Source organism: Entelurus aequoreus, linkage group LG03 (assembly GCF_033978785.1).
Source record: "Entelurus aequoreus isolate RoL-2023_Sb linkage group LG03, RoL_Eaeq_v1.1, whole genome shotgun sequence".
In the NCBI taxonomy this organism is placed as follows: domain Eukaryota; kingdom Metazoa; phylum Chordata; class Actinopteri; order Syngnathiformes; family Syngnathidae; genus Entelurus; species Entelurus aequoreus.
Window position 1 is genome coordinate 65530552 of NC_084733.1, and position 27115 is coordinate 65557666.

The following is a 27115-nucleotide window of genomic DNA, read 5'->3' on the forward strand; positions in this document are numbered from 1 at the left end:
ACATCAGTATCACTGTGACATCACTGCATGACATCCGCATCATTATGACATCATCACTGTGACATCAGCATCATTATGACATATCATTGCATGGCATCGTCCTTATTGCATCCGCATTATGAAATGAACTGCATGACATCATCATTATGACATCATCATCATATCACTCCATGATATTATGACGTCAGCTGCATAACATTTCCATTATCAACACAAGCTCACTGTATGACATCATCATCATTACATCACATCACCATCATTATGACATCACTGTGTGATATTATCATGACATCAACCTCATCATGACATCATTATAGTGACATCATCATATCACTGCATATTTTGAGCATGATATCATGACATCACCTGCATGACATCATCATCACTATGACACCATCGCCACTATGACATCATCATAGCATCACTGCATGACATCATTGTGACATCATCATTATGACATCTTGACATGTCACTAATGCTCTCTTTCGTTGTCTTCTTGTGTGTGTGTTTGTTTGCACGTGTTCCAGGCCAAGAGCAGAATATATCTTCTGATGAGATTTCGAGTCATTTCTTCTAGTACTTTTCTACTTTTGAAGTTCAGCAGCACTTTAATGAAGCAAAATAAAATCCCTCTAGGAAGTTTTTAAAATCATTCATGCAATATTCTCTTCAGTCTTACTTGCTGATGTTTTTCTTTCATTTTGCTTTTCATCAAATGAAAACCATTTGAATTGTCAGAGAGCACTTCGTGAAGGGTCCAACAGGAAGTTGTCGGCAAGAGGAGGAGGACGCAGGTTGGAATCCCTGGTACCCTGACAGACTGAAGAGGCAAACAGCCGGCAGAGGTCTGTGCTTACTCAAAGGTACAATTTCAATGTCAAAACACTGCTTGGCATACATCTAACCTTTTATTATTGTTATTATTATTATTATTGTTCACATTCAGTGTTGGGGACAAGATTCCTAGCTTTTTTAAGATAATTTAACAAATCTACACCTCAGTGTCATATACTTTGGTGTTTCACTAATGCCAACTGTTAGCATGCTAACTTTTTTAGCCAGCGTGCTAACTGTTAGCATTTCAGTTTGGCTTTTCAGCATTCGCATTTTCTTGTTCTTTGAAACAAATCAAAATATTCTACTGGTTTTGAAGGTGGAAAATAATATTTAGTACGGCTCCATTCTGAGTTTCCTGAAGAAAAGTCTAGTTAGTGAAGTTATGGCGAATAAAAGCCAATCCTAAACATGCATTTATTTCCAGTTCATTCTTGCAGACATGGCTGCAAACTCCATGCCATTTCTGACTTAGCTCCACTCCACCTGTAACGGGCTTAAATAAAAGTTCAATAAAATACAAATGTAATTTCTCTTGTTGCCTTGTTTGTACTTGAATGTATTAAAGGAGCCATATGTAATAATGTGGCCATAAATGGTACTGCATCACGGTCAAAATTCTGTAGTCCCCTCCCCTTCTCCCTGACTGAGGTTGCCAGATACGCAGCTGGATGGATTGGGCTACTCCAAGGAACTTCAAACTTCCACTGCCTCTTACTAGGGGTTGAGTTGCTGGGACCATAATAGCTGAATAGACAAGCGTTTTGTCAATAACAAATCTCTAACCAACACATTTGACACAGAAATTAGGCTATTTTCAGGATGAAGTATGTCATGCCTGCTTACAATATCACAACAATCATATAGTTATTGTCAGTACTATCAAAAAACAAAGACTAAAACCAACTACAACCAACACTAGTGTTGTATATTTGTTGGTCGAGTGACTGTGTGATGGGTGATGAGCCAAGAAGACACCAACGAGGAATCGTCGAACAAAAAGCTTTATTTGATTCAGCGAGCCTCAGGCCCTGTTTACATTAAGCCAGATAACTCCTTAAACAAATAATTATTTAGCCTAAGCCTCGTGTCAGCCACATTAAACCACCGTTTAAGGTTCCCCTCCTTGGATAATTTGTACACGGGTAAGTGCGCCGGGTATTTCTTGAATCTCCGGGGCTCTTAGCTTTGTATGGATTCATCAATCGTTTACAAACTGAGTTCAGAGAGGAAGTGACACCAGAAAGACCGCGCCCCTCTCCTTGTTTACTCTCGGACCACAGTCCTTAAATAACTTTTACACTAAGACCCTTACTCTTTGTAGTTCTAGCCTTGGAGCTGGCCAGTCTGTACAAAGCCCAGTTTGTTGTTTAGCCAGTCAGTCTATTTCCTTACCTTATCCCTCTGCTCAGTTTGAGATGGGTGACCTTCGTCTCCTGATCTCTACCCCTACCTGTGGGGCCTCCTACCAGATGTTGCTAATGTGTTTATAATCACTCCTAAAATCCAAGCCTGCATTTCTTTAGGATTTCAATTGTCCTGGGGGCAACAGCCACCACTCTATGGATGAGCTGTGATGGACATCTGCACCCGAAGCTATCTAAGGGCATATTTCCTTAATAGAATGATTCCCTAAAAGACTCTGTGACCAAATATAGATGCATGCTAGTTCACAATCATATAAGAAAAATGTACACGATATAATTTACCACACTAGCAATGATTATACTGGTGAAAATAAGTAGAGCATGGTTCGCAGCCTAATGTACGCCCAAAACTAAAGAGTTTACATTTTACCAAGGTATGCCTATAGGCTACTGTTTCAAACCTTTGGAATTGCCATATAACTTGGTACATTTAGTCCACAATATGCAAACACCAATGAGGAATTTTTTTATCGTTATACGTTTCACATTGCCATGATGACTAATGTTGGAACCCATTTCCTCAGCGTATCAGCATATTGAGAAGGAAATAGGCACTGACACTACCCATATCGACATAGGTTTTATTCGTACAAAAGATATGTTGCCCTGTCAGTTAGACGACACATCGACATACAGGCTAACGTCAATGTGTCATTGACTGGGCTAGCATGCTAAGCATTTTTTGCAGGAACATACTAGTAGCTTTGTTAGACAAGATCATAGACTGTATTGGACATGGTTTACATCCCAAATGTCCATTTCCATTTATTACAAGTAATAAGAAAATGTAAATGCCTGACTTACCTATCAAGGAGGAAAATTAGCAAGTTTGGCGTCAAATGAAAAAAATCTTCAATGGGCTCCATCTTTTAAAGGCATCCCCAATACAAATCCTGGTTTTGTTCCTGGCTTTGTCATGAATAAGTTGAGAATGGTAACTTTTAGATTTAGTAAGGTCTGACATGTTTAGTAACTTTACCAGTGTCAGTAGCCAGAAGATGGCGGTGCCTAACTGGCAATCTGGATGTGACACACTCACAGACTTTCTAATTGGTCAAACGGTGGACATCGAAATGAAAACAAGTTCAGTAAAACATTTTAAAAAAAAGTTCTTGTTTGACATTCTGTCTACAAAATTGCATTTGCATCCAAAAATGTGACTATTTTCTGAGGCAAATTGTATTTATGGTGGCAAATAACCAGGCAGTATAGACAGATTATAGTAGTAGTATTAATCAAACATAGTCAAAGAGGAAATATAGAAGATTGTCCAGAAGAGTGTCCATCTTGTAGACCAGTGGTCCCCAACCACCGGGCCGTGGATCGATTGGTACCGGGCCGCACAAGAAATTAAAACTTTTTTTATTTTTATTAAATCAACATAAAAAACACAAGATACACTTACAATTAGTGCACCAACCCAAAAAACCTCCCTCCCCATTTACACTCATTCGCACAAAAGGGTTGTTTCTTTCTGTTATTAATATTTCTGGTTCCTACATTATATATCAATATAGATCAATACAGTCTGCAGGGATACAGTCCGTAAGAACACATGATTGTATTTTCTCTTGGGAGAAGAAGGAGTGCCTGGTGACCCTTTCAGTGGAGGACGTGAAGATATCCACTTATTGGGAATTATGACACCAGGACATCTGCTGATTGGAGTAAGCGTTGCTCTGGTTTGTCGACAAATTGGAGGTTGTTGGCAGTCTTCAAAGTACCCCACAAATGATTGGAGGGTGCGGGCAGAACTGTGGACACTTGTGATTTGGATAACATCGGACTGTCTGCCCTCCAGGATGAATTTGAGGACCAGTAATAGACAATTGAGAGTGAAAAGCAAATTTTATTTTCCCTGGCATACAAAACATTCCAACTTGGATTGTTTCCCGAGCTTCGAAACTCTCCCTAAGGCAGTGGTTCTCAAACTTTTTTTGTCATCCCCCACTTTGGACAAGGGGGAGTTTTCAAGCCCCACCTGCCCCCATCGCCCCAACAGAACGCTAATGCCAAGCTTAACATTTTCAAATTTATCGAACATCAAGTAACATCAAGTTTTATACATTCAAACTAAATAACATAAAATAAAGTCAAGTTCAATAATAAATAAAATAACTGTGCAGCTGTGGTATAACTTGCATCAAGTTCAATATCAAATAAAATAACTTGCATCAATTCAATAATAAATAAAACAAAAGTGTTGTAACTTGCATCAAGTTCAATAATAAATCAAAAAAAGTGTTATAACTTGCATCAAGTTCAATAATAAATCAAATAACTTGCATCAAGTTCAATAATAAATAAAACAAAAGTGTTATAACTTGCATCAAGTTCAATAATAAATAAAACAAAAGTGTTATAACTTGCATCAAGTTCAATAATAAATTTAAAAAAGTGTTATAACTTGCATCAAGTTCAATAATAAATCAAATAAAAGTGTTATAACTTGCATCAAGTTCAATAATAAATAAAACAAAAGTGTTATAACTTGCATCAAGTTCAATAATAAATCAAAAAAAGTGTTATAACTTGCATCAAGTTCAATAATAAATCAAATAACTTGCATCAAGTTCAATAATAAATGAAAATAAAAGTGCCACTTTGCAATCTTTGCCAAAAAAAGGAGGACAGGTCAAGTGAACGTGAGTTTTACAGTACTCCAGCATTAGTGGCTGCAATGAGCCTGTTTTGCACTGCACAGCTTTTCAAATCGGGGTTGCAGGCCTGACACTGCCACTGTTAAAACCTCATTGAATTCGGGGCTGAGCTGCCTTGACGCGAGTGTTTCCCGGTGAATGACACATTGTGTCCAATGCGCATTTGGCGCAACCCTCTTTATTAGAGCCTGCAGCCCGTTTCTTGACTTTGCCATGCGCGCCATCAGAGCAAAAGCCCACACAGTTTTCCCATTTAAGGTCGTGTTCTTTGAGGAAACTGTCCATTATCTTGAACAGCTCATCAGCAGTGGCTCTATTTTTTATGTATTTGCAAAACAGCAAATCCTCGCACAGTGACTCGCCATTCACAAAGCTTCCGCTTAGCCCCGCCCCCATTAGTTACTGTTGCTGTCTGTCAAACTTTCGCTCCTACCTAGAAATGTAAAGCATACAGGAAAAATAAGTATTTTACATTTATCTATATAGCGGATTTCACAGACAGAATCACAAAGTGATTTCCAGTGTGTATAGAAAATGAAAGCATAGTAAAAAAAAAAATCAAAGAATATAATAATAAAAAAATAAAAAAAATCAAAGTGAAATTTCCTCCCGTTCCTCACGCCCCACCTGTCATGTCTCTATTCCCCACCAGTGGGGCGCGCCCCACACTTTGAGAAACGCTGCCCTAAGGACAGTGCGGCGAAGACACAACAAACTCCCTTCTTGTCTCTCATTGACACACACCTGTTGTTGACTTTGGACTGACTGGCGGCTGCAAGAACACCAAGGTCACACACACATACCCCACGCTAGGGCTGGGCGATATATCGAATATACTCGATATATCGCGAGTTTGTCTCTGTGCGATATAGAAAATGACTATATCGTGATATTCGAGTATACGTTTTCGCGCAGTTGCTTTTAGCTGCGGGCATTACACTACATGCTTTTCTTCACTCTTTCTTGTCTCTGCTTCTCACAGAGACCTAAAACAAGCGCACCTTGTCTGTTACCATACTGTCGCGCGTGCAACGTCATACGCCCTCGCGGAGCAAAGAGGTAGCGGCATGGTAACATTAGCTGTGATGCTAGCGGTGCGGTGCGAGTGGTAATACGAGAGAAAGAATGTGCGAATCTGGTAACGAAGGAAGAAGAATTAATTCCCAAGAAAAACAGCACGGGGTCCATCGTCTGGCGGTGGTTTGGCTTCAAGCGGGAAGATGTTAAACAGACAACCGTAATTAGTCAAGTTTGCGGCAAAAGCGTTGCTACAATGAGTAGCAGCTCTACTAATGTAGCATTATTTGAAAAGTCACCCGCTAGAGCAGACCTGGGCAAATTAAGGCCCGGGGGCCACATGCGGCCCATTAAGCTTTTCAATCTGGCCCGCCGGACCTTCCCCCAATTTTTTTTTAGATTTTTAAGATGGAAACTGTAGCTGTGATGTTTTCAAATGACCGTAAGTCTTGAACTATACAAAGTATTTCAATGGTTGGAATCTGCGCTTTTGCAGGATATAATCCAATCCAATCCAATCCACTTTATTTATATAGCACATTTAAACAACAAAATGTTTCCAAAGTGCTGCACAACAATATACTAGTTACTATGGTAATCTAATTAGTTACTATGGTCATCTAATTAATTACTATGGTCATCTAATTAGTTACTATGATAATCTAGGTCACAGCAGCTCAGACGAGGCATCAAGCAGTGTGGGTGGGGAGCGTTTCCACAGAGTGTTTCCAGAGCGGCCAGTCTGAAATTGGGTGTCAGAAACAGACGTGGAAGGAGATTTTTACAACAAAGTTCTAAAGCTTAGTGATATATCAGATATATCAGATCATATGTCGTTAATTTTTTACCCTTTGCGTTCTTATTTTGTTGTGTTTGTAGCATTTTTGTTTCGCTTGATTGTAAAATATGTCGATCGAGAGGGGGGGTGATGTTCATATGTTGTCAATATTCATTTGTTTTATTGTTCATAGTTAATATTGTAAATCCCACATTATTTTCATGTACATTCTGGGTGTCTCATTCAGTAAAAAATTTTTAATTTCCATTTCGTTTTTTAAGGCAGTCTGTCGGAATGTTTTTAGTTTACAATCACACATTATTGTGAGGTTTTGTATTAGTGTTCCTAAAAATAGATATACCGGCCCCCAGACACATTTCTTCAAAAAATTTGGCCCCCAAGTCAAAATAATTCCCCAGGCCTGCGCTAGAGAATGAAGAGTGCTTGAAACTTCGTATGTCAACATCTCCGGCCGGTGCCACACCCACAAAATGCCAAGCAACCATTTCCACATCAACACCGTATGAAAAAAATAGTCAACAGGAGATAACGTCCGCAGGAACCTACCACATAGCAAAGGACATACACTATTTGATTTCCTATTATGCAGCTCATTTTTATTTGACAGTTATTGAAATATCTTGTGTGACATCATGCACAAAAGTGCACTTTATATGTTTTTAACTATTGTAAGCGGTAGGAAATGGATGGATGGATGGATATTGTAGCGACGTTCTGTACAAAAAGTGCACTTTAATTTAGTGTTGTTTTGATATGTCATCTTAGTGACATCATGCACAAAAGTGTTTTAAAATGTCTCTGACAATCTTGCACTTTCTGTTTTGAAATGACACGAATGTTTAATATAAATACAGTTTTGGTAAATTGACTTAGTTGTGATTTCCCTCTGCATGAAAGATTAAAATTAGCATGTATTAATGCAGTATGAACAAGAATGTTTTAATGTAGACACATAGAATCATCATACTGCTGTGATTATATGCATCAAGTGTTAATTCAAGGCTAAGGCAAAATATCGAGATATATATCGTGTATCGTGACGTGCCCTAAAAATATCGAGATATTAATAAAAGACCATATCGCCCAGCCCTACCCCACGCCCTTGATGCTTGAATCCCTTAGGGGTGATGCACGGCTGGGCAGCGCTTAGATAGCAGCAGCCTGCCTCCGTAGCCAGCGTCAACCTTTTTTTCCATCTTTTACTGGGCGCCTTGTAGCGACCCATCAGCGTTGCTGTTCTGTAACCCTGTACACTGTTTGTTTGTCTCATTTTGAACGGGTTTGTGCTGAAAACAAAGTTTTGTTGTACTTGTGCAATGACAATAAAATCATACCTTTGAAGGCTGCCAGCAACTTCCAATTAGTCGACAAACCAGAGCAACGCTTACTCCAATCAGCAGATGTCCTGGTGTCATAATTCCCAATAGGTGGATATCTTCATGTCGTCCACTGAAAGGGTCGCCAGGCACTCCTCCCAATAGTCTGTCGCGTGTCCAGCAACAACTGCTCCGTCAAGACAGACAGGTTCCCCCAAACCTGAGATCTTGTCAATTTTGTTGAGTGGCCAGTTAAAGGCCTACTGAAATGAATTTGTTTTATTTAAACGGGGATAGCAGATCCATTCTATGTGTCATACTTGATCATTTCGCGATATTGCCATATTTTTGTTGAAAGGATTTAGTATAGAACAACGACGATAAAGTTCGCAACTTTTGGTCGCTGATTAAAAAAAGCCTTGCCTATACCGGAAGTAGCATGACGTTACAGGAGGAAGGATTCCTCACAATTCCCCGTTGTTTACAATGGAGCGAGAGAGATTCGGACCGAGAAAGCGACGATTACCCCATTAATTTGAGCCAGGATGAAAGATTTGTGGATGAGGAAAGTGAGAGTGAAGGATTAGAGAGGCAGTGCAGGGTGTATCTTTTTTCGCTCTGACCATAACTTAGGTACAAGGTCTCATTGGATTCCACACACTCTCCTTTTTCTATTGTGGATCACGGATTTGTATTTTAAACCACCTCGGATACTATATCCTCTTGAAAATGAGAGTCGAGAACGCGAAATGGACATTCACAGTGACTTTTATCTCCACGACAATACATCAGCGAAGCTCTTTAGCTACTGAGCTAACGTGATAGCATCTGGCTCCAATGCAGATAGAAACAAAATAAATAAATCCCTGACTGGAAGGATAGACAGAAGATCAACAATACTATTAAACCATGGACATGTAACTACACGGTTAATAATTCTCAGCCTGGCAAAGCTTAACAATGCTGTTGCTAACGACGCTGAAGCTAACTTAGCAACCGGACCTCACAGAGCTATAATAAAAACATTAGCGCTCCACCTACGCCAGCCAGCCCTCATCTGCTCATCAACACCCGTGCTCACTTGCGTTCCAGCGAACGATGGCGCGACGAAGGACTTCACCCGATCACAGATGCGGTTGGCGGCTAGCATCAGCTAGCGCGTCTGCTATCCAAGTAAGTACTCCTTGTTGTGTTGCTACAGCCAGCCGCTAATACACCGATCCCACCTAGAACTTTCTTCTTTACAATCTCCATTGTTCATTAAACAAATTGCAAAAGATTCACCAACACAGATGTCCAGAATACTGTGGAATTGTTCGATGAAAACAGAGCAGTTTGTATGGTGACACATTGGGTATGAATACTTCCGTTGCCGTCGTGACGTCACGCGCATACGTCATCATACATAGACGTTTCCAACCGGAAGTTTAGCGGGAAATTTAAAATTGCACTTTATAAGTTAACCCGGCCGTATTGGCATGTGTTGCAATGTTAAGATTTCATCATTGATATATAAACTATCAGACTGCGTGGTCGGTAGTAGTGGGTTTCGGTAGGCCTTTAAATAGTTCCAATGTTTATATTTGGAGAGCAGTGCAAAAAGAGGCAACAAGAAAGTTAATACAAGACAAGCAGGAGAGTGAAGGGGAGTGTTCGCCCTCGATCACTGCCAGTGAGAAAGATCTCCCTGGAACACCACACTCTATCATCATCATACACACACATATAATAATCACCATGTATGTACCATGAATTGATTAACGTGGAGCCCGACTTAAACAAGTTGAAAAACGTATTCGGGTGTTACCATTTAGTGGTCAATTGTACGGAATATGTACTGTACTGTGCAATCTACCGTATTTTCCGCACTATAAGGCGCACCGCATTATAAGGCGCATAGAATAGACGCTACAGTAGAGGCTTGGGTTGCGAGACCTGTTGTGCCTCAATATTGGTCCATATATAAGGCACACCGGACTATAAGGCGCACTGTCAGCTTTTGAGAAAATTTGAGGTTTTTAGGTGCGCCTTATAGTGCGGAAAATACGGTACTAATAAAAGTTTCAATCAATCACTAAAGGAAGAGTATGTGAGTTCCGAACAGAAAAGCAACTCACCAGCTGTCCAACAGGACCAGTCTAGTTGGATGCTGGGGGACACACTGACAGCTTCAAACACCAACCTGTAGGACACATAGAACATACTGTATGTCACCCCTCCAATATCCATCTGATATCAATGTTACTGATAACACTATCAATATCCATCTAATATTAATGTTACTGATATCACTATCAATATCCATCTGATATCAATGTTACTGATATCATCATTAATTTTCTATCTAATATCAATATTACTGATATCACTATCAATATCCATCTAATATCAATATTACTGATATCAATATCCATCTGATATCAGTATCACTGATATCAATATTACTGAGATCATTAATATCCATCTGATATCAATATTACTGATATCAATATCCATTTGATATCAATATAACTGATATCACCATCAATATCTATCTGATATCACCATCAATATCCATCTGATATCAATATTACTGATATCACCATCAATATCCATCTGATGTCAATATTACTTATATCAATATCCATCTGATATCATTGTTACTGATTTCATCAATATCCATCTAATATCAATATTACTGGTAATCATCAATATCCATCTAATATCGATATTACTGATATCTCCATCAATACCCATCTGATATCAATATTACTGATATCCTCGATATCCATCTGATATCAATATTACTGATATCAATATCCATCTGATATCAGTATTAGATATCACCAATATCCATCTGATACTGTCCTATGTCAATATTACTAATATGAGGATCAATACACTCACTTGTAGTTTAAGTGTGTTTGATGAGGAAGATGCTGAAAGTGCTTTCATAATAGTCGGTGTAGATTTTGCAACCAGACTGCAACACAACCCGGAGGTCGTCTCCCACCTCCAGTTCCAAAACCATGCTGTTGGTCGTCATGCCGTAATCACCCTGGTTGTCTTCACATACTCTGATCATCTGGTCTTGGTTGTTCTTCATCACATATGCAACATTTCGTCCTGATGGTGCACTGCAGGTGAGCGTGATGAAGTAGAGACCCTTGATGGGGGCTGTGAAAACACCTGCAGGAGGACCATCATACAATTATTATTAGTGCCCGCTAGTGGTGCTGATTCAAAGATCTAGTATGTGTGCCCCACAATAGTCTGTACCACTCTTACAGGAAATGCTACGCCAGTTATTTATGACATCATACTTGTGCTGTTGTCATAGCCGTCACCCACGTTGATCCTCACGTCGTTGTAGACCAGTACTTGATTATTAATACCGGCCTCAAAGATTTCATCTACTTCATCCATCACCGCTGAGAAGGCCACGGTAGTCTTGGCTGCAGGATGACACATGTGGTGTCAGGTCAAAGGTCAACTTTATTCCTATCAATGACTTACCTTCTTCTGCTGCCTTCTTGTCCAGCGTGTCCACAATTAGTCAATTTGATCCATTTCTCTCATTTTTTTTACATTTTTTTTTAACCTTAATTTCATTTTTGTTGTTTGCAACTTCTGCAATCGGATGTTTCATTTGGTCCACACTTTCTTCCAGAGTCTTCATCATGTCCACAAGAGGCGTGATTTTCTACAAGAGAAAATGATCTGGGTCTGGAATTTCCGGTTGAGCATGGTCAGTGTAGGGCGGGGGTCGGCAACCCGCGGCTCTAGAGCCGCATGCGGCTCTTTAGCGCCGCCCTAGTGGCTCTCTGGAGATTTTTCAAAAATGTATGAAGAATGGAAAAAGATGAGGGGAAAAAAATCTATTTTTTTGTTTTAATATGGTTTCTGTAGGAGGACAAACATGACACAAACCTCCCTAATTGTTATAAATCACACTGTTTGTATTAAACATGCTTCACTGATTCGAGTATTTGGCGAGCGCTGTTGTGTCCTACTAATTTTGGCGGTCCCTGAACTCACCGTATAGTTTTTTTTACATGTATAACTTTCTCCGACTTTCTCGGACGTGTTTTATGCCACTTCTTTTTCTGTCTCATTTTGTCCACCACACTTTTAACGTTGTGCATGAGTGCACAAAGGTGAGTTTTGTTGATGTTATTGACTTGTGTGGAGTGCTAATCAGACATATTTGGTCACTGCATGACTGCAAGCTAATCGATGCTAACATGCTATTTAGGCTAGCTATATGTACATATTGCATCATTATGCCTCATTTGTAGCTATATTTGAGCTCATTTAGTTTCCTTTAAGTCCTCTTAATTAAATGTATATCTCATGACGCATGTAATATGGCTTTTAATTTTTTGCGGCTCCAGACAGATTTGTTTTTGTATTTGTGGTCCAATATGGCTCTTTCAACATTTTGGGTTGCCGACCCCTGGTGTAGGGCGTGCTTAGCGGGGGCTCCGTGGAAATGTGATCTTTTTTACATTTTATTGGCATTCTTACTAACTCCAGTCGGCAACTCTACCATATTTTTTACTGACCTGTCGTGTGTATTTTCTTGCCTGCGAATTACCAAAGTCCGGCTATTGGTATCATGTGATCATGTCAACAGTCTCTTGCTAACTTCATACATATGTTTTGGCTTTGTCCTTCCCTGTGCAGTTATTTTTAATACTTGGTATTTGGTAATTGGCAAAAAAAATCTAACCAAATCCTCCAAGCAGACTATTTAGGGTAGCACCTCAGCCATCTTCTCTTCGCAAATCCAAAAAGAACTTGGTAGCATTCACTGCTTTGTTGGCTCGAAGACTCATTGTGCTAAACTGGAACGCTGCAACACCTCCTTGCCACACCCACATGATTAAAGATGTTCTTTATTTTCTTAAATTGGAGAAAATTAGGCTGACATTGAACGCTTGTTCTGTGAAGTTTTAGGAAGTATGGGGTGCATTCCTAAAATATGTAAAAGAGACTGATCTCAACTGATTAAAAAGTTATTGAAAAGTAGTTAATTGATGAGCCTTTTGTCTGCTTTTGTGTATTGCTGCACCGTGTTGGGGACATTCAGGAGTGCAGTTGTCTGTAGCTTCATGTCAATATTTGCCTGTACTTATTTGACTGATGCAAGGTTTTTTTCTAATTTCATATATCATTTTTGTGGGTAACTTGTTTGAGGGAGACAAAAAAGAACATTTGACATTTGTTTATTGGTATTTCTGGACGGTATATGTAAAAAATCCAAACAAACAAATGTTTAAAAAACTAAGAAAATGATCAGGGTCAAACCTGAGTTTTTTACCTCAATCTCATTTTTATTTTCAGCTTTCATCTGGTCCAGGCGTTCTTCCAGAGTCTTCATCTGGTCCAGATGTTCTTCCAGAGTCTTCATCTGGTCCAGACGTTCTTCCAGAGTCTTCATCTTGTCCAGGCGGTCTTCCAGAGTCTTCATCTGGTCCAGACGTTCTTCCAGAGTCTTCATCTGGTCCACAAGTGGTGTGACTTTCTACAAAAGAAAATTATGTCAGTCAGCTTCATCCAAGTGTAAAAATGTTTTTTTAACCTAATTTTCCTTCATGTTGTCTGTAGCCTGTGTATGCAAATGTTATCTAAATATTATACCTTTTTATATTAACTATTACACTTATGTTATTATACTTTTTATGTTATTAACTATTATACTTTTTATCTTATAACTATTATACTTTTTATGTTATCAACTATTACACTATTAAAATAAAAAGTGTAATAGTTAATAACATAATAAGTGTAATAGTTATTAACATAAAAAGTATAATAGTTACTAACATAAAAAGTGTAATAGTTATTAACTTAAAGAGTGTAATAGGTAATAACACAAAATGTATGAGTTAATAACATGAAAAGTGTAATAGTTGATAACATAAAAAGTATAATTGTTAACATAAAAAGTATAATAGTTAACATAAAAAGTGTTATAGGTATCAACATAAAAAGTATAATAGTTAATCACATAAAAAGTGTAATAGTTAATAACATAAAAAATATAATAGTTATTAACATAAAAAATATAATTGGTATTAACGTAAAAAGTATAATAGTTAATCAAAAGTATAATAGTTAATAACATAAGTATAATAGTTAATAACATAAAAAGTGTCATAGTTAATAACATAAAAAGTATACTAGTTATTAACATAAAGAGTGTAATAGTTGATAACAAAAAAAGTATAATAGTTAATACCGGTAACATAAGTATAATAGTCAATAACATAAAAAGTGTAATAGTTATTGACATAAAAATTGTAATAGTTAATAACATAAAAAGTATAATAGTTAATAACATTAAAAGTACAATAGTTATTAACATAAAAAGTATAATAGTTAATAACAAAAGGTGTAACCGTTAATAACATAAAAAGCAAAATAGTTAATAACATAAAAAGTATAATAATAGCATAAAAAATGCAATAGTTATTGACATGAAACGTATAATAGTTAATAACATAAAAAGTATAATAGTTAATAACATAAAAGTGTCATAGTTAATAACATAAAAAGTATAATAGTTAATAAAATAAGAAGTATAATAGTTAACATAAAAATATAATAGTTAACATAAAAAGTGTAATAGTTATTAACATAAAAAGTATAATAGTTAACATAAAAAGTATAATAGTTAATAACATAAAAGTATAATAGTTAATACCCGTGACATAAAATGTATCATAGTTAAAATTATAAAAAGTGTAATAGTTAACATACAAATTGTAATAGTTAATAAAATAAAAAGTATAATAGTTAACATAAAAAGTGTAATAGTTAATAACATAAAAAGTATAATAGTTAATAAAATAAAAAATGCAATAGTTATTAACATAAAAGGTGTAATAAGTATTAACATAAAATTACAATAGTTAATAACATACAAAGTGTCATAGTCAATAACATAAAAAGTATAATAGTTATTAACATACAAGTTTAATAGTTAAAAACATTAAAAGTACAATAGTTATTAACATAAGTATAAGTTAAAGTACCAATGATTGTCACACACACTAAGTGTGGCAAAATTATTCTCTGCATTTGACCCATCACCCTTGATCACCCCCTGGGAGGTGAGGGGAGCAGTGGGCAGCAGCGGTGACCGCGCCCGGGAATCATTTTTGGTGATTTAACCCCCAATTCCAACCCTTAATGCAAAATAGTTAATAACATAAAAGTATAATAGTTAATACCGGTAACATAAAAAGTATAATAGTTAATACCATAAAAAGTGTAATAGTTAACATAAAAAGTATAATAGTTTATAACATAAAAAGTATAATAGTTATTAACATACAAAGTGCAATAGTTTAACAGAAATATAATAAATATAATAATATAATAATAAGAAATATAATAATAATAACAAAAAAACTGTAGTAGTTAATAACATAAAAAGTATAAAAGTAACTTACATTTGTGAGTAGTCAACTTACTTTTATAAATAAAATAACTCACATTAGTGAGTAGTCAACTTACTTTTATGAATAAAGTGACTCACATTAGTGAGTAGTCAACTTACTTTCATAAATAAAGTAATTCACATTAGTGAGTAGCCACCACACCTACTGTTTGTGGGTTGGGCTCTCTGGGGGCTTGGGCCGTACTCTGGCTTCCAGACACACTGGGAGTCAATTGTATTGTACATACAGATTCACATATATATACATACATACATACGTACCTACGCTCCCACATACATACACAAATACAGTACATATCTATATACTCAAAGTTCGTACATCCACACGCACATTCATTGTACAAACATACACATACACATACTGTACATATACATTCACTGTACAAACATACACATACACATACTACACATATACATACACTGTACAAACATACATATACACATTCTGTACATATACATTCACTGTACAAACATACATATACACATACTGTACATATACAAGTACATATGCACACATACACTCATGCACATAATCACGTTTCATCAAACATATATTAACGTTGTTGCCCTAGGGTAAACTGGGTAACACATGGCACACTGACAAAGCTTAACCTATTGTTACTATAACAATCTACAAGGTTAATATAGGTTGCTTCTCTTTCTTCCCCTCCATTTTTCTGCATTCTTTCGTATCTCTAGTTATCATTACATATATGTATTGTTGCATTTAAACAACTGTATTGTTGATAATAAAGGTAAAGTATTGGTATTGTTCATTATCATTAGCGCTATTTCTATTAGTATCTGTATTGTTCCATTTGTAGTGTAATAATGCTCATTGTCATTTCTGTATTATTTTTTATTTTTCACTAACTGCTTATTTGCTACCACTTTTATGATCATATTTGTACATATCGTATTTGCTGATGTTGCTCTATTGTTGTTGTTGTTGTTGTTATTGTTGTGTTTGCTGTTGTTGTTTTTGTCTCTCTGTCTTATTCCCCTCTTGTCCCCACAATTCCCCCCTCTGTCTTCCTTTTTTTCTCTTTCTAACCCCTCCTGCTCCGGCCCGACTGCACCAAATGATAATATAAATACATTTAATAAAGTCAAATACAAATAAGGCAACAAGAGAAGTATCCCACACTTCTCTTTTGTAAAGTAAATCTGAACAGCCGATATGGGCATCTACATCTACTATATGATTTGCCTGAGAAGCTGGACAGGACAACAACAAACAAAAAAAAACCACATTAGTGAGTAGTCAACTTACTTTTATGAATAAAGTAACTCACATTTGTGAGTAGTCAACTTACTTTTATAAATAAATTAACTCACATTAGTAAGGAGTCAACTTACTTTTATAAATAAAATAACTAAAATTTGTGAGTAGTCAACTTACTTTTACAAATAGAGTAACTCACATTTGTCAGTACTCATTCATTACAAATTTTTTTTCATTTATTTCAAGCAATTACATAAAAAAGTACAAAGTTGACAACACATAATAATATAAATTAATACAGTGCAAAAGGTAATGTATAGTATGTAATGCATGATTGTCCAGTTTTGCCTGAAAGGGAGTGGGAAGAAGATAATTTATTTAATCCCACCCCCAGTTCTCCATTCAGTGATTATTCACATGAGTTCACTGTTACTTTGTTCAAGGATTATAATACAGATGTTGTATCATAGTGGCATTACAATAATTATTACACTTTAACAATAATTTGTATCAACAATGTAGGAAGAAGGAATGTACCAACAATGGTAATAGACATCATAGCAATAATGGTAATAGACAACATAGCAATAATGGTAATAGACAACATAGCAATAATGGTAAGGAAACACTGAGCACATGTTAACACTTTGAGACAGAGTACAACAGCAGGTCAAATTAAAGACCCTCATCTCTATATTTGAACCAGACCCCATGTTTGTATAATAGTTTAAATCGATTAATAGTTTGGCATTGCTTGTGTTGTAAGTCCAGTTTGTTCCATAGTTTTACTCCGCATACAGACACACAAAAACGTTTACGAGTGGTTTGAGCTCTCGGCAATAAGAAATATCCAAAGCCTCTCAAGTTATGAGCCTGCACTCGTCTTATAAAAAAACGTTGTAGATTAGGCGGCAATAATTTGTTAAATGCTTTATATAAGATTATTAATGTATTATATTTAACAAGGTCAACAAATTTGAGCAACTTTGATTGCATAAACAGATTATGAGTATGTTCTAAATAACCAACATTGTGAATGGTCCGCACTGCTCTTTTCTGTAATATGATCAGAGGATGAATTGTGTTGTGGTAAGTATTCCCCCGTACTTCAACACCGTATGTAAGGTATGGGAGTACCAAGGTGCAGTATAGAGTACGGAGTGCATTTTCATTGAGGTATAGATTTGCTTTGTTTATAATTGAGAGGCTTTTGGAGATTTTTGTTTTAATGTGTCTGACATGAGGTTTCCATGATAGTTTACTATCAATTATTACTCCCGAAAATGTATTTTCATTTACGATTTCAATTTGGGTACTATCAATACTTATTTTCTGTTCAGACATTATGTTGCGATTTCCAAACATCACTATCTTAGTTTTATTTATATTCAAAGAAAATGTATTTGTGTCCATCCATTTTTTAACTATGTTTAGTTCTGTGTTTACTGTATTTATGAGTAGGGTTGGGTATCGTTTGAATTCGAACGATTCCGATTCTGATTCTTTGTTTCGATTCTGATTCTTCTTGTACCATGCCAGGATCAAAGTGTTTGACAGGTAGTCCCTGGAAGGTGGTATGTATTTTGGGTTGAGCGTTTTCACCATATCCCTGCAAACATAAACAAACATGTAATGTTGCTGTTACTGTTTAGCCCAGTATCAATTAGCTTAGCTCTAACGTTATTGCTTAACTAACCTAAATGTTGGAGATTCCACCTCTGAAAAGGGATGCAGTCTTTTGACTGTGTGTGCAGTGACCTTTCTGTGGCACTCTTCCGTCTGTGGCACGACATCTTCCCCATTGCCGCTACGGTGAACGGAGTACGCTGAGCACATCGCGGAGCCTGGCTAGCAGGTTGTAAATTGTCTATGAAAAAATATGCGGGCTAATTTGTTAGCTGCCTCAACGTTGGCGCAAAACACATTATTTATTGCATATATATTGTTTTACTTACCGGATTCGGACTGCAGTGCAGTCACCGAGGTGCCAGGCTGGGCGTCGGAGGCAGAGGAGGACGGTCGGCGCAGCGCGTCGAAGACGGGACGCGCATTTATTTGTACTCCATGAACTCGGAGGTGCTTCATCATGTTCGACGTGCACCCTCCTAAGCACGAAACAGTCCTGTCGCATGTGTTACATTTCGCCGATATTTCATTTTTTTTAGTAAAATAAAGCCACACTTTCGACCGCCGACGCCCGCTATCCATGCTTGACTGACTCGCTCGGCTACATAGGCTCGGCTATGCTAACACTTCCGGCGGTGGGCGCTTCTTCGTTGGTGTTCAGCGGCTTCTTCTTCCGGTCGGCGGACTTATTCTTTTTTTCCGGTCGGCGGACTGGGTATCGAAACTAGGAATCGAAATTTAAACTTTTGAACGATTACGGGAGAATCGGAAAGTTAGTCCCGGTTCCAATCGATACTCGATACCCAACCCTATTTATGAGCTCATTATAGTCATCACTACAGTAGAATATATTTGTGTCGTCTGCAAATAGTATACATTTCAGTACTTTGGATGTATTAAACATATTATTAATATATACATTAAACAGTTTTGGCCCCAACACGGACCCTTGGGGGATACCACAAGCAATGCCAAGAGTATCAGAAATTTTTTTACCCATTTGTACAAACTGTACCCTCCCTGTTAAATAACTTTTTAACCAGTCACCAGCAAGCACCCTAATTCCATATATTTCCATTTTATCTAGTAGAATTTAATGATTAATGGTATCAAAGGCTTTCTTTAGATCAGTGGTTCTTAACCTAGTTGGAGGTACCGAACCCCACCAGTTTCATATGCGTATTCACCGAACCATTCTTTAGTGAAAAATAAATAAAAAAATTTTTTCAAATTCAAGGCAAAGTTATATGTTTTTTTACTGGTGCACAAAATGAAACGTGCATGAGCATCACCTTGTTCAAAGAACAAAACCAACACAGTGCATGAACTCACAACAAATTACACACCTGGAAATTAGAGGGAACATTGTTTGGGGGTATCCATAATATGCCGATAGGGAGAAGTTTTTATTTTCACGATGAGTTGGGTGTGTCTTGACCTCCGTGGCAGAGGATCCGCCAAACCCCTGAGGTCGACTCACCGAACCCCTAGGGTTCGATCGAACCCAGGTTAAGAACCATTGCTTTAGATCAATAAAAATACCAACTGCATATCTTTTATCCTCCAGTGCATTAGTCATTTCTTCAATAGCTTCAGTTATCGCCATTGAGGTTGTTCGTTTGGACCTAAAGCCATACTGACCGTCATTGATTATATGATGCTTCTCAAGAAAAGATTCAAATCGAGGGTTAAATAGTTTCTCTAAGATTTCGGAGTACTGAGGCAAAAGAGAGATTGGTCTGTAATTGGTGAAAGCGTGTTTGCTGTCACTTTTGAAGAGCGTAGTTACCTTAGCGATTTTCTTTTGACTTGGAAAGCAGCCAGTCTGGAATGATAGGTTACATATATAAGTTAAAGGCCTACTGAAATGATTTTTTTTCTATTTAAACGGGGATAGCAGATCCATTCTATGTGTAATACTTGATCATTTCGCGATATTGCCATATTTTTGCTGAAAGGATTTAGTAGAGAACAACGATGATAAAGTTCACAACTTTTGCTCGCTGATTAAAAAAAGCCTTGCCTATACCGGAAGTAGCGTGACGTCAGAGGAGGAAGGGCTGCTCACATTTCCCCATTGTTTACACCAGCAGCGAGAGAGATTCGGACCGAGAAAGCGACGATTACCCCATTAATTTGAGCGAGGATGAAAGATTTGTGGATGAGGAACGTTAGAGTGAAGGATTACAGTGCAGTGCAGGACGTATCTTTTTTCGCTCTGACCGTAACTTAGGTACAAGGGTTCATTGGATTCCACACTTTCTCCTTTTTCTATTGTGGATCACGGATTTGTATTTTAAACCACCTCGGATACTATATCCTCTTGAAAATGAGAGTCGAGAACGCAAAATGGACATTCACAGTGACTTTTATCTGTACGACAATACATCGGTGAAGCACTTTAGCTACTGAGCTAACGTGATAGCATCTGGCTTAACTGCATATAGAAACAAAACAAATAAACCCCTGACTGAAAGGATAGACAGAAGATCAACAATACTACCAAACTCTGGACATGTAACTACACGGTTAATGCTTTCCAGCTTGGCGAATCTTAGCAATGCTGTTGCTGACGACGCCATTGAAGCTAACTTAGCTACGGAACCTCGACAGAGATATGCTAAAAACATTAGCTCTGCACCTACGCCAGCTCTCATCTGCTCATCACGACCCGTGCTCACCTGCGTTCCAGCGATCGACGGTACGACGAAGGACTTCATCCGATCATAGATGCGGTCGGCGGCCCGGAGTCGGAGGAAGTCAAGGTGAGGTCGGCGGCTAGCGCGTCTGCTATCCATCTCAAAGTCCTCCTGGTTGTGTTGCTGTAGTCCGCCGCTAATACACCGGTCCCACCTACAACTTTCTTCTTTGCAGTCTCCATTGTTCATTAAACAAATTGCAAAAGATTCACCAACACAGATGTCCAGAATACTCTGGAATTTTAAGATGAAAACAGAGCTTTTTGTATTGGATTCAATGGGCTCCGAATACTTCCGTTTCAACCATTGACGTCACGCGCAAACGTCATCATATCGAAACGTTTTCAGCCGGAAGTTTGCCGGGAAATTTAAAATTGCACTTTGTAAGTTAACCCGGCCGTATTGGCATGTGTTGCAATGTTAAGATTTCATCATTGATATATAAACTATCAGACTGCATGGTCGGTAGTAGTGGGTTTCATTAGGCCTTTAAGGGTTTTACAATATTCAGTATAACGTTTTGAACCAATATCATGTTGATATCATGGCAGTCAGTGGAGCACTTACTTTTACACTTCCGCACAATGTTTGTCACTTCCTGCTCATTTGTAGCTGAGAGGAAGAATGACGAAGAATTCTGTTCAATAGTTGATTTTGTAACTCCATTGTCTGGGATATCAACAACCAACTTAGGATCAACATTTACAAAAAAACTATTGAACTTATTCACTACATTACTCATATTATAATCTTCACCGTTTTCATCAATAAAGTAATCAGGATATGTCAACTTTGAATATCCTTGTTTGATTAGACTATTCAAAACATCCCAAGTTCCTTTTATATTGTTTTTGTTATCATATAGTTTTTTTAAATAATATACCCGTTTGCTTGTTCTTGTAATATCAGTTAATTTATTTTTGTACTTCTTGTATCGTTGTTCGACTTCTTTTGTTTTTATTTTGATGAACAGTTTGTAGAGATTGTTTTTCTTTTTACAGGCATTAATTATCCCTTTTGTGATCCAAGGGCTATTTTTATGTTTTTCTTTTATAAAATATTCTTTCACAGGGCAATGTTTATTATGCAGGGAAGTAATGATGTCTAAAAAAACACTCAACTTACTTCTTTAAATAAAGTAACTCACATTTGCGAGTAGTCAACTTACTCGTATAAATAAAGTAACTCACATTGGTGAGTACTCTACTTACTTTCATAAATAAAGGAATGTACATTTGTGAGAATTCAACCTACAGTTATAAATAAAGTAACTCACATTTGTGAGTAGTCAACTTATTTTTATAGATAAAGTAACTCACATTGGTGAGTAGTCAACTTACTTTCATAAATAAAGTAATTCACATTAGTGAGTAGTCAACTTACTTTTATGAAAAAAGTAACTCACATTTGTGAGTAGTCAACTTACTTTTATAAATTAAGTAACTCACATTAGTGAGTAGTCAACTTACTTTTATAAATAAAGTAACTCACATCAGTGAGTAGTCAACTTACTTTTATAAATAAAGTAACTCACATTAGTGAGTAGTCAACTTACATTTATAGATAAAGTAACGTACATTTGTGAGCAGTCAACTTACTTCTATAAATAAAGTAACTCACATTAGTGAGAAGTCAACTTACTTTTATAGATAAAGTAACGTACATTTGTGAGCAGTCAACTTACTTCTATAAATAAAGTAACTCACATTAGTGAGAAGTCAACTTACTTTTATAAATAAAGTAACTCATGTTTGTGAGTAGTCAACTTACTTTTATAAATAAAGTAACTCACATTAGTGAGTAGTCAACTTACTTTTATAAATAAAGTAACTCACATTAGTGAGTAGTCAACTTACTTTTATAAATAAAGTAACTCACATCAGTGAGTAGTCAACTTACTTTTATAAATAAAGTAACTCACATTAGTGAGTAGTCAACTTACTTTTATAGATAAAGTAACGTACATTTGTGAGCAGTCAACTTACTTCTATAAATAAAGTAACTCACATTAGTGAGAAGTCAACTTACTTTTATAGATAAAGTAACGTACATTTGTGAGCAGTCAACTTACTTCTATAAATAAAGTAACTCACATTAGTGAGAAGTCAACTTACTTTTATAAATAAAGTAACTCACGTTTGTGAGTAGTCAACTTACTTTTATAAATAAAGTAACTCACATTAGTGAGTAGTCAACTTACTTTTATAAATAAAGTAAATCACATTTGTGAGTAGTCAATTTACTTTTATAAATACAATAATGTACATTTGTGAGTAGTCGACTTACTTTTATAAATAAAGTAACTTGTGAGTATTGTCCAGTGAGGTGAGTTTTCAGAGAAGATAACCTGTGTCTTTGAGTGCATCACCGTGGTGAAGAGCAGCCTCATATTGACTCCAAGCTGACTTCTCCATCATGAATTCCTAACTTTACTGATGTTCTCCGTCCAAATACACTTGACGATGTTTTCACTTACTGTCATTTGGCCCGACTGCTCCTTTTTTCTCATCATGATCTGCGCGCGGGTTTTGGTCAAAATGATCCATTCCTTAAATTGCTCTGATGTGTCGATCTCCAACTCCAAGTCGTGCAGTGAACTTAGTAGTTCTATTTCACTGTCCACTGTCAAGCTTAATTTGCTCATTGGTGGACAACATCTCCAGCAAAGTGCTCAAGATGGTGACATCCGGTTCATTTTTATCCATTTCTGAGTCGATATGATCAGTAATTCTCATAGCAGCGCGTCTGATCGCGTTACGCTTTTGTTTGATCCTGTCCGCGTCCCTCCAACAATCGTCCTCCGCTGTTCTTGCAACTTCATTCTTCTGGGCGCTCATCGTGTCCCGGATATTTGGCAGCAGGCTGAGATAGACTCCAGCACCCCCCGCGACTCCAAAAGGGACAAGCGGTAGAAAATGGATGGGTGGATGGAAACGAAATATTTGTGCACCTGCCGGCACTTACAGGAGGAGACAGAGTCTGGCTTGGCGAGTCTTTTCATGCACAATAGCCAAGTCATCTCGCTAAATACGCTTCAACACTCACAGACACGCCCCTCACAGACACGCCCCTCACAGACACGCCCCTCACAGACATGCCTCTCACAGACATGCCCCTCACAGACACGCCCCTCACAGACACGCCTCTCACAGACACGCCCCCCACAGACGAGTAACCCCTGGCTGCAGCCCGCAGATCGAGGAGGGGCTTATTTTCCCTCAATGTGGGCGGGGTCAACGTTGAGCCCGCGGAACCAATCTGGTGGCGGAGGTCCGGCACAGCACAATGACTTAATATGGAAAAAGGTTAATGTATTTGATAGACTTAGACATTCCTACTTTTAACTTGTCAAATGTGTTTTTTTTACCATGAAAATATATATATATACATATATATATATATATATATATATATATATATATATATAAACCATAGCATTTACCATGAAAAAAACCCAATAATAATTATATACAAACCATAGCATTTCCATAAGAGTATAGACACATATTATTTTGCACACTTAATTATATTAGCAAAGTCAAATAAACCAAAGACAGAAGACTTTGCATCATTGATTTTATTTTTCACCCCAGGCTAAAAATGTTTGATCTGTAAAGAAAAAAAAAATGTTGTAGCCTAGACAAATACATTCCTTAAGCTCCCATAAATGTTTAACAATGGCAAGTATCAAGGTATTTTTCTGGCCCATAACAAGCAACCCTGTTCCCTGTTTCCAGTTCTGTTAATTTTCCACTGTCTAGAAAGGAAACAGATTGCGGTTCTTATAGGCACAATAACAATGCAAGATGTAAAACTAAGGTAATTGAAATAAGTGGAGGAATTACGCTTTAGTCTAGCAATAGTTGACTACAAGACTAATTAATCACATGACCTCTCACCTGTAGCCCTCCTTGCACTCGTCGCCGTTTTCTGTCCTGCAATCGGTCTTCTTCAGACCTTAGTGATTTAATGACAACATACATTCACTATGAAAACATTCATGTTGGTCTGTTGACCGTGAGTAAAACATTTTTTTTGTGATTTGTGATATTCAAAGCACTTACGGCATGGGGAAGTTCTGCAGGAGAGCGAGACACCACCATCTCCTAATTTGCAGCATGTTTTCCTTTGAAGAAGGAAATGCAGGAAGATGTTAATATCCATCCATCCATCCATTTTCTACCGCTTATTCCCTTCGGGGTCGCGTAGGGGCGCTGGAGCCTATCTCAGCTACAATTGGGCGGAAGGCGGGGTACACCCTGGACAAGTCGCCACCTCATCGCAGAGATGTTAATATGTTGTAAAAAAAATAACACCTTGTACACTAAGCATAATGTGTCACGATTTACACATACCTCTCTGAAATCACAATTGGCCCCCATTACAATGTACAGAGTGTACTGTAAGCCAAGAGGTACTGCTTAATATAATGTCAGGCGTATTCCCAAGGATACATTTTTTTCAATACAAATTAATGTGGTTTTAATGTAGCAAGCAAACATTTTGACAGACAACAGCAATGCTATAACATGCTGATTTGGTCTTACCATCAAAACAAACACGCCACAGTTGTTGGAGCACCCTTGCTTTGTTAGGCCCTGAGGTGTGAACAATGTATTTTAATAAAGGTATGGCAAGAAAATAGTAAAAAGTTAGCAAATGCTATTATGTAATGTTTCACCTGGACATCATTCACACCAAGTTCTCTCCAGGGGCCAGAAGAGAGGCTGTGAGCAACGTGTCTGTACAAATAATAAGCCAAATAAAAGTCACTCAACTTCAATCAACTTTTGATTGAAAAGCACGCATTAACGCTTGGAACAAAGCCTGAACTGAATAAGGAAGAGGTTGGAACTTCAAATCAAAAAGTTTTCATAACAGGCTTAAACAGAACTGCCCGTCTCAAAAAAGATAAATAGTTCTGTTTCCATCTGTTTAAGGAATCAAAATAGTTGGAATATGGAATGGAATATTTTAGATCAAATAAAAACAGAACTATTAATTAAAACAAACAAAGGACAAGTGGTTTAAAACAGCACTACCACTGTCCAGGAGGTGCCCTAAAAACCTGAATAGACTGGTTCTACTCTCATCTCTCCAAGACATGAGACAGCTAGTGGAAGAAAACAAAGTCTTAATACGTGTATGATTATATGAGTGACATTCATAGATAACCACAGTGGCACAATAGTTAACTTTACCAGTTGTTCCTGGCTGTCTTGGAGTTTCTGTCCCCAGTATGCTCTGTGTGCTGAAAACTTGTGGAGACTAGGGAAGTCTCCATGAGGTCTCTGCTCACTGTCATCATTTACTAGTGTAGAAAGCAACAACCGAAAAATAAAATCAAGTGTGAAATGTCACATTTCTCATTTGAATGATGTGCAAAATAGAGCCAAAACTTTTTGATTTGAAGTTCCAACCTCTTCCTTATTCAGTTCAGGCTTTGTTCCAAGCGTTCATGCGTGCTTTTCAATCAAAAGTTGATTGAAGTTGAGTGACTTTTATTTGGCTTATTATTTGTACAGACACGTTGCTCACAGCCTCTCTTCTGGCCCCTGGAGAGAGCTTGGTGTGAATGATGTCCAGGTGAGACATGACATAATAGCATTTTCTAACTTTTTACTATTTTCTTGCCATACTTTTATTAAAATACATTGTTCACACCTCAGGGCCTAACAAAGCAAGGGTGCTCCAACAACTGTGGCGTGTTTGTTTTGATGGTAAGACCAAATCAGCATGTTATAGCATTGCTGTTGTCTGTCAAAATGTTTGCTTGCTACATTAAAACCACATTAATTTGTATTGAAAAAAATGTATCCTTGGGAATACGCCTGACATTATATTAAGCAGTACTTCTTGGCTTACAGTACACTCTGTACATTGTAATGGGGGCCAATTGTGATTTCAGAGAGGTATGTGTAAATCGTGACACATTATGCTTAGTGTACAAGGTGTTATTTTTTTTACAACATATTAACATCTCTGCGATGAGGTGGCGACTTGTCCAGGGTGTACCCCGCCTTCCGCCCAATTGTAGCTGAGATAGGCTCCAGCGCCCTTCGCGA

The 27115-nt window shown here is 37.4% G+C and overlaps 1 protein-coding gene and 1 long non-coding RNA gene across 5 annotated transcripts in view; one reads left to right on the forward strand and one right to left on the reverse strand.

Annotated features, from left to right (window-relative positions):
• The window catches only part of LOC133646736 (protein TALPID3-like), a 39436-nt gene extending 38469 nt beyond the window's left edge, over nt 1–967 (forward strand). For all 4 annotated transcript variants that reach the window (XM_062042448.1, XM_062042449.1, XM_062042450.1 and 1 more), the window contains exon 24: nt 528–967. In XM_062042448.1, the coding sequence (XP_061898432.1) occupies nt 528–577 (50 nt within the window). In that variant the 3' untranslated portion in view covers nt 578–967. The remainder of the gene's footprint in view (nt 1–527) is intronic.
• Nucleotides 968–10964: 9997 nt separating this feature from the next.
• Nucleotides 10965–11730, reverse strand: LOC133645750 (uncharacterized). Its single transcript, XR_009825201.1, has 3 exons — nt 11549–11730; nt 11356–11487; nt 10965–11221 (listed from the first exon to the last, which is right to left on the reverse strand). It is a non-coding gene; the product is annotated as an uncharacterized LOC133645750 (long non-coding RNA).
• Between the last annotated feature and the right edge of the window lie 15385 nt (nt 11731–27115).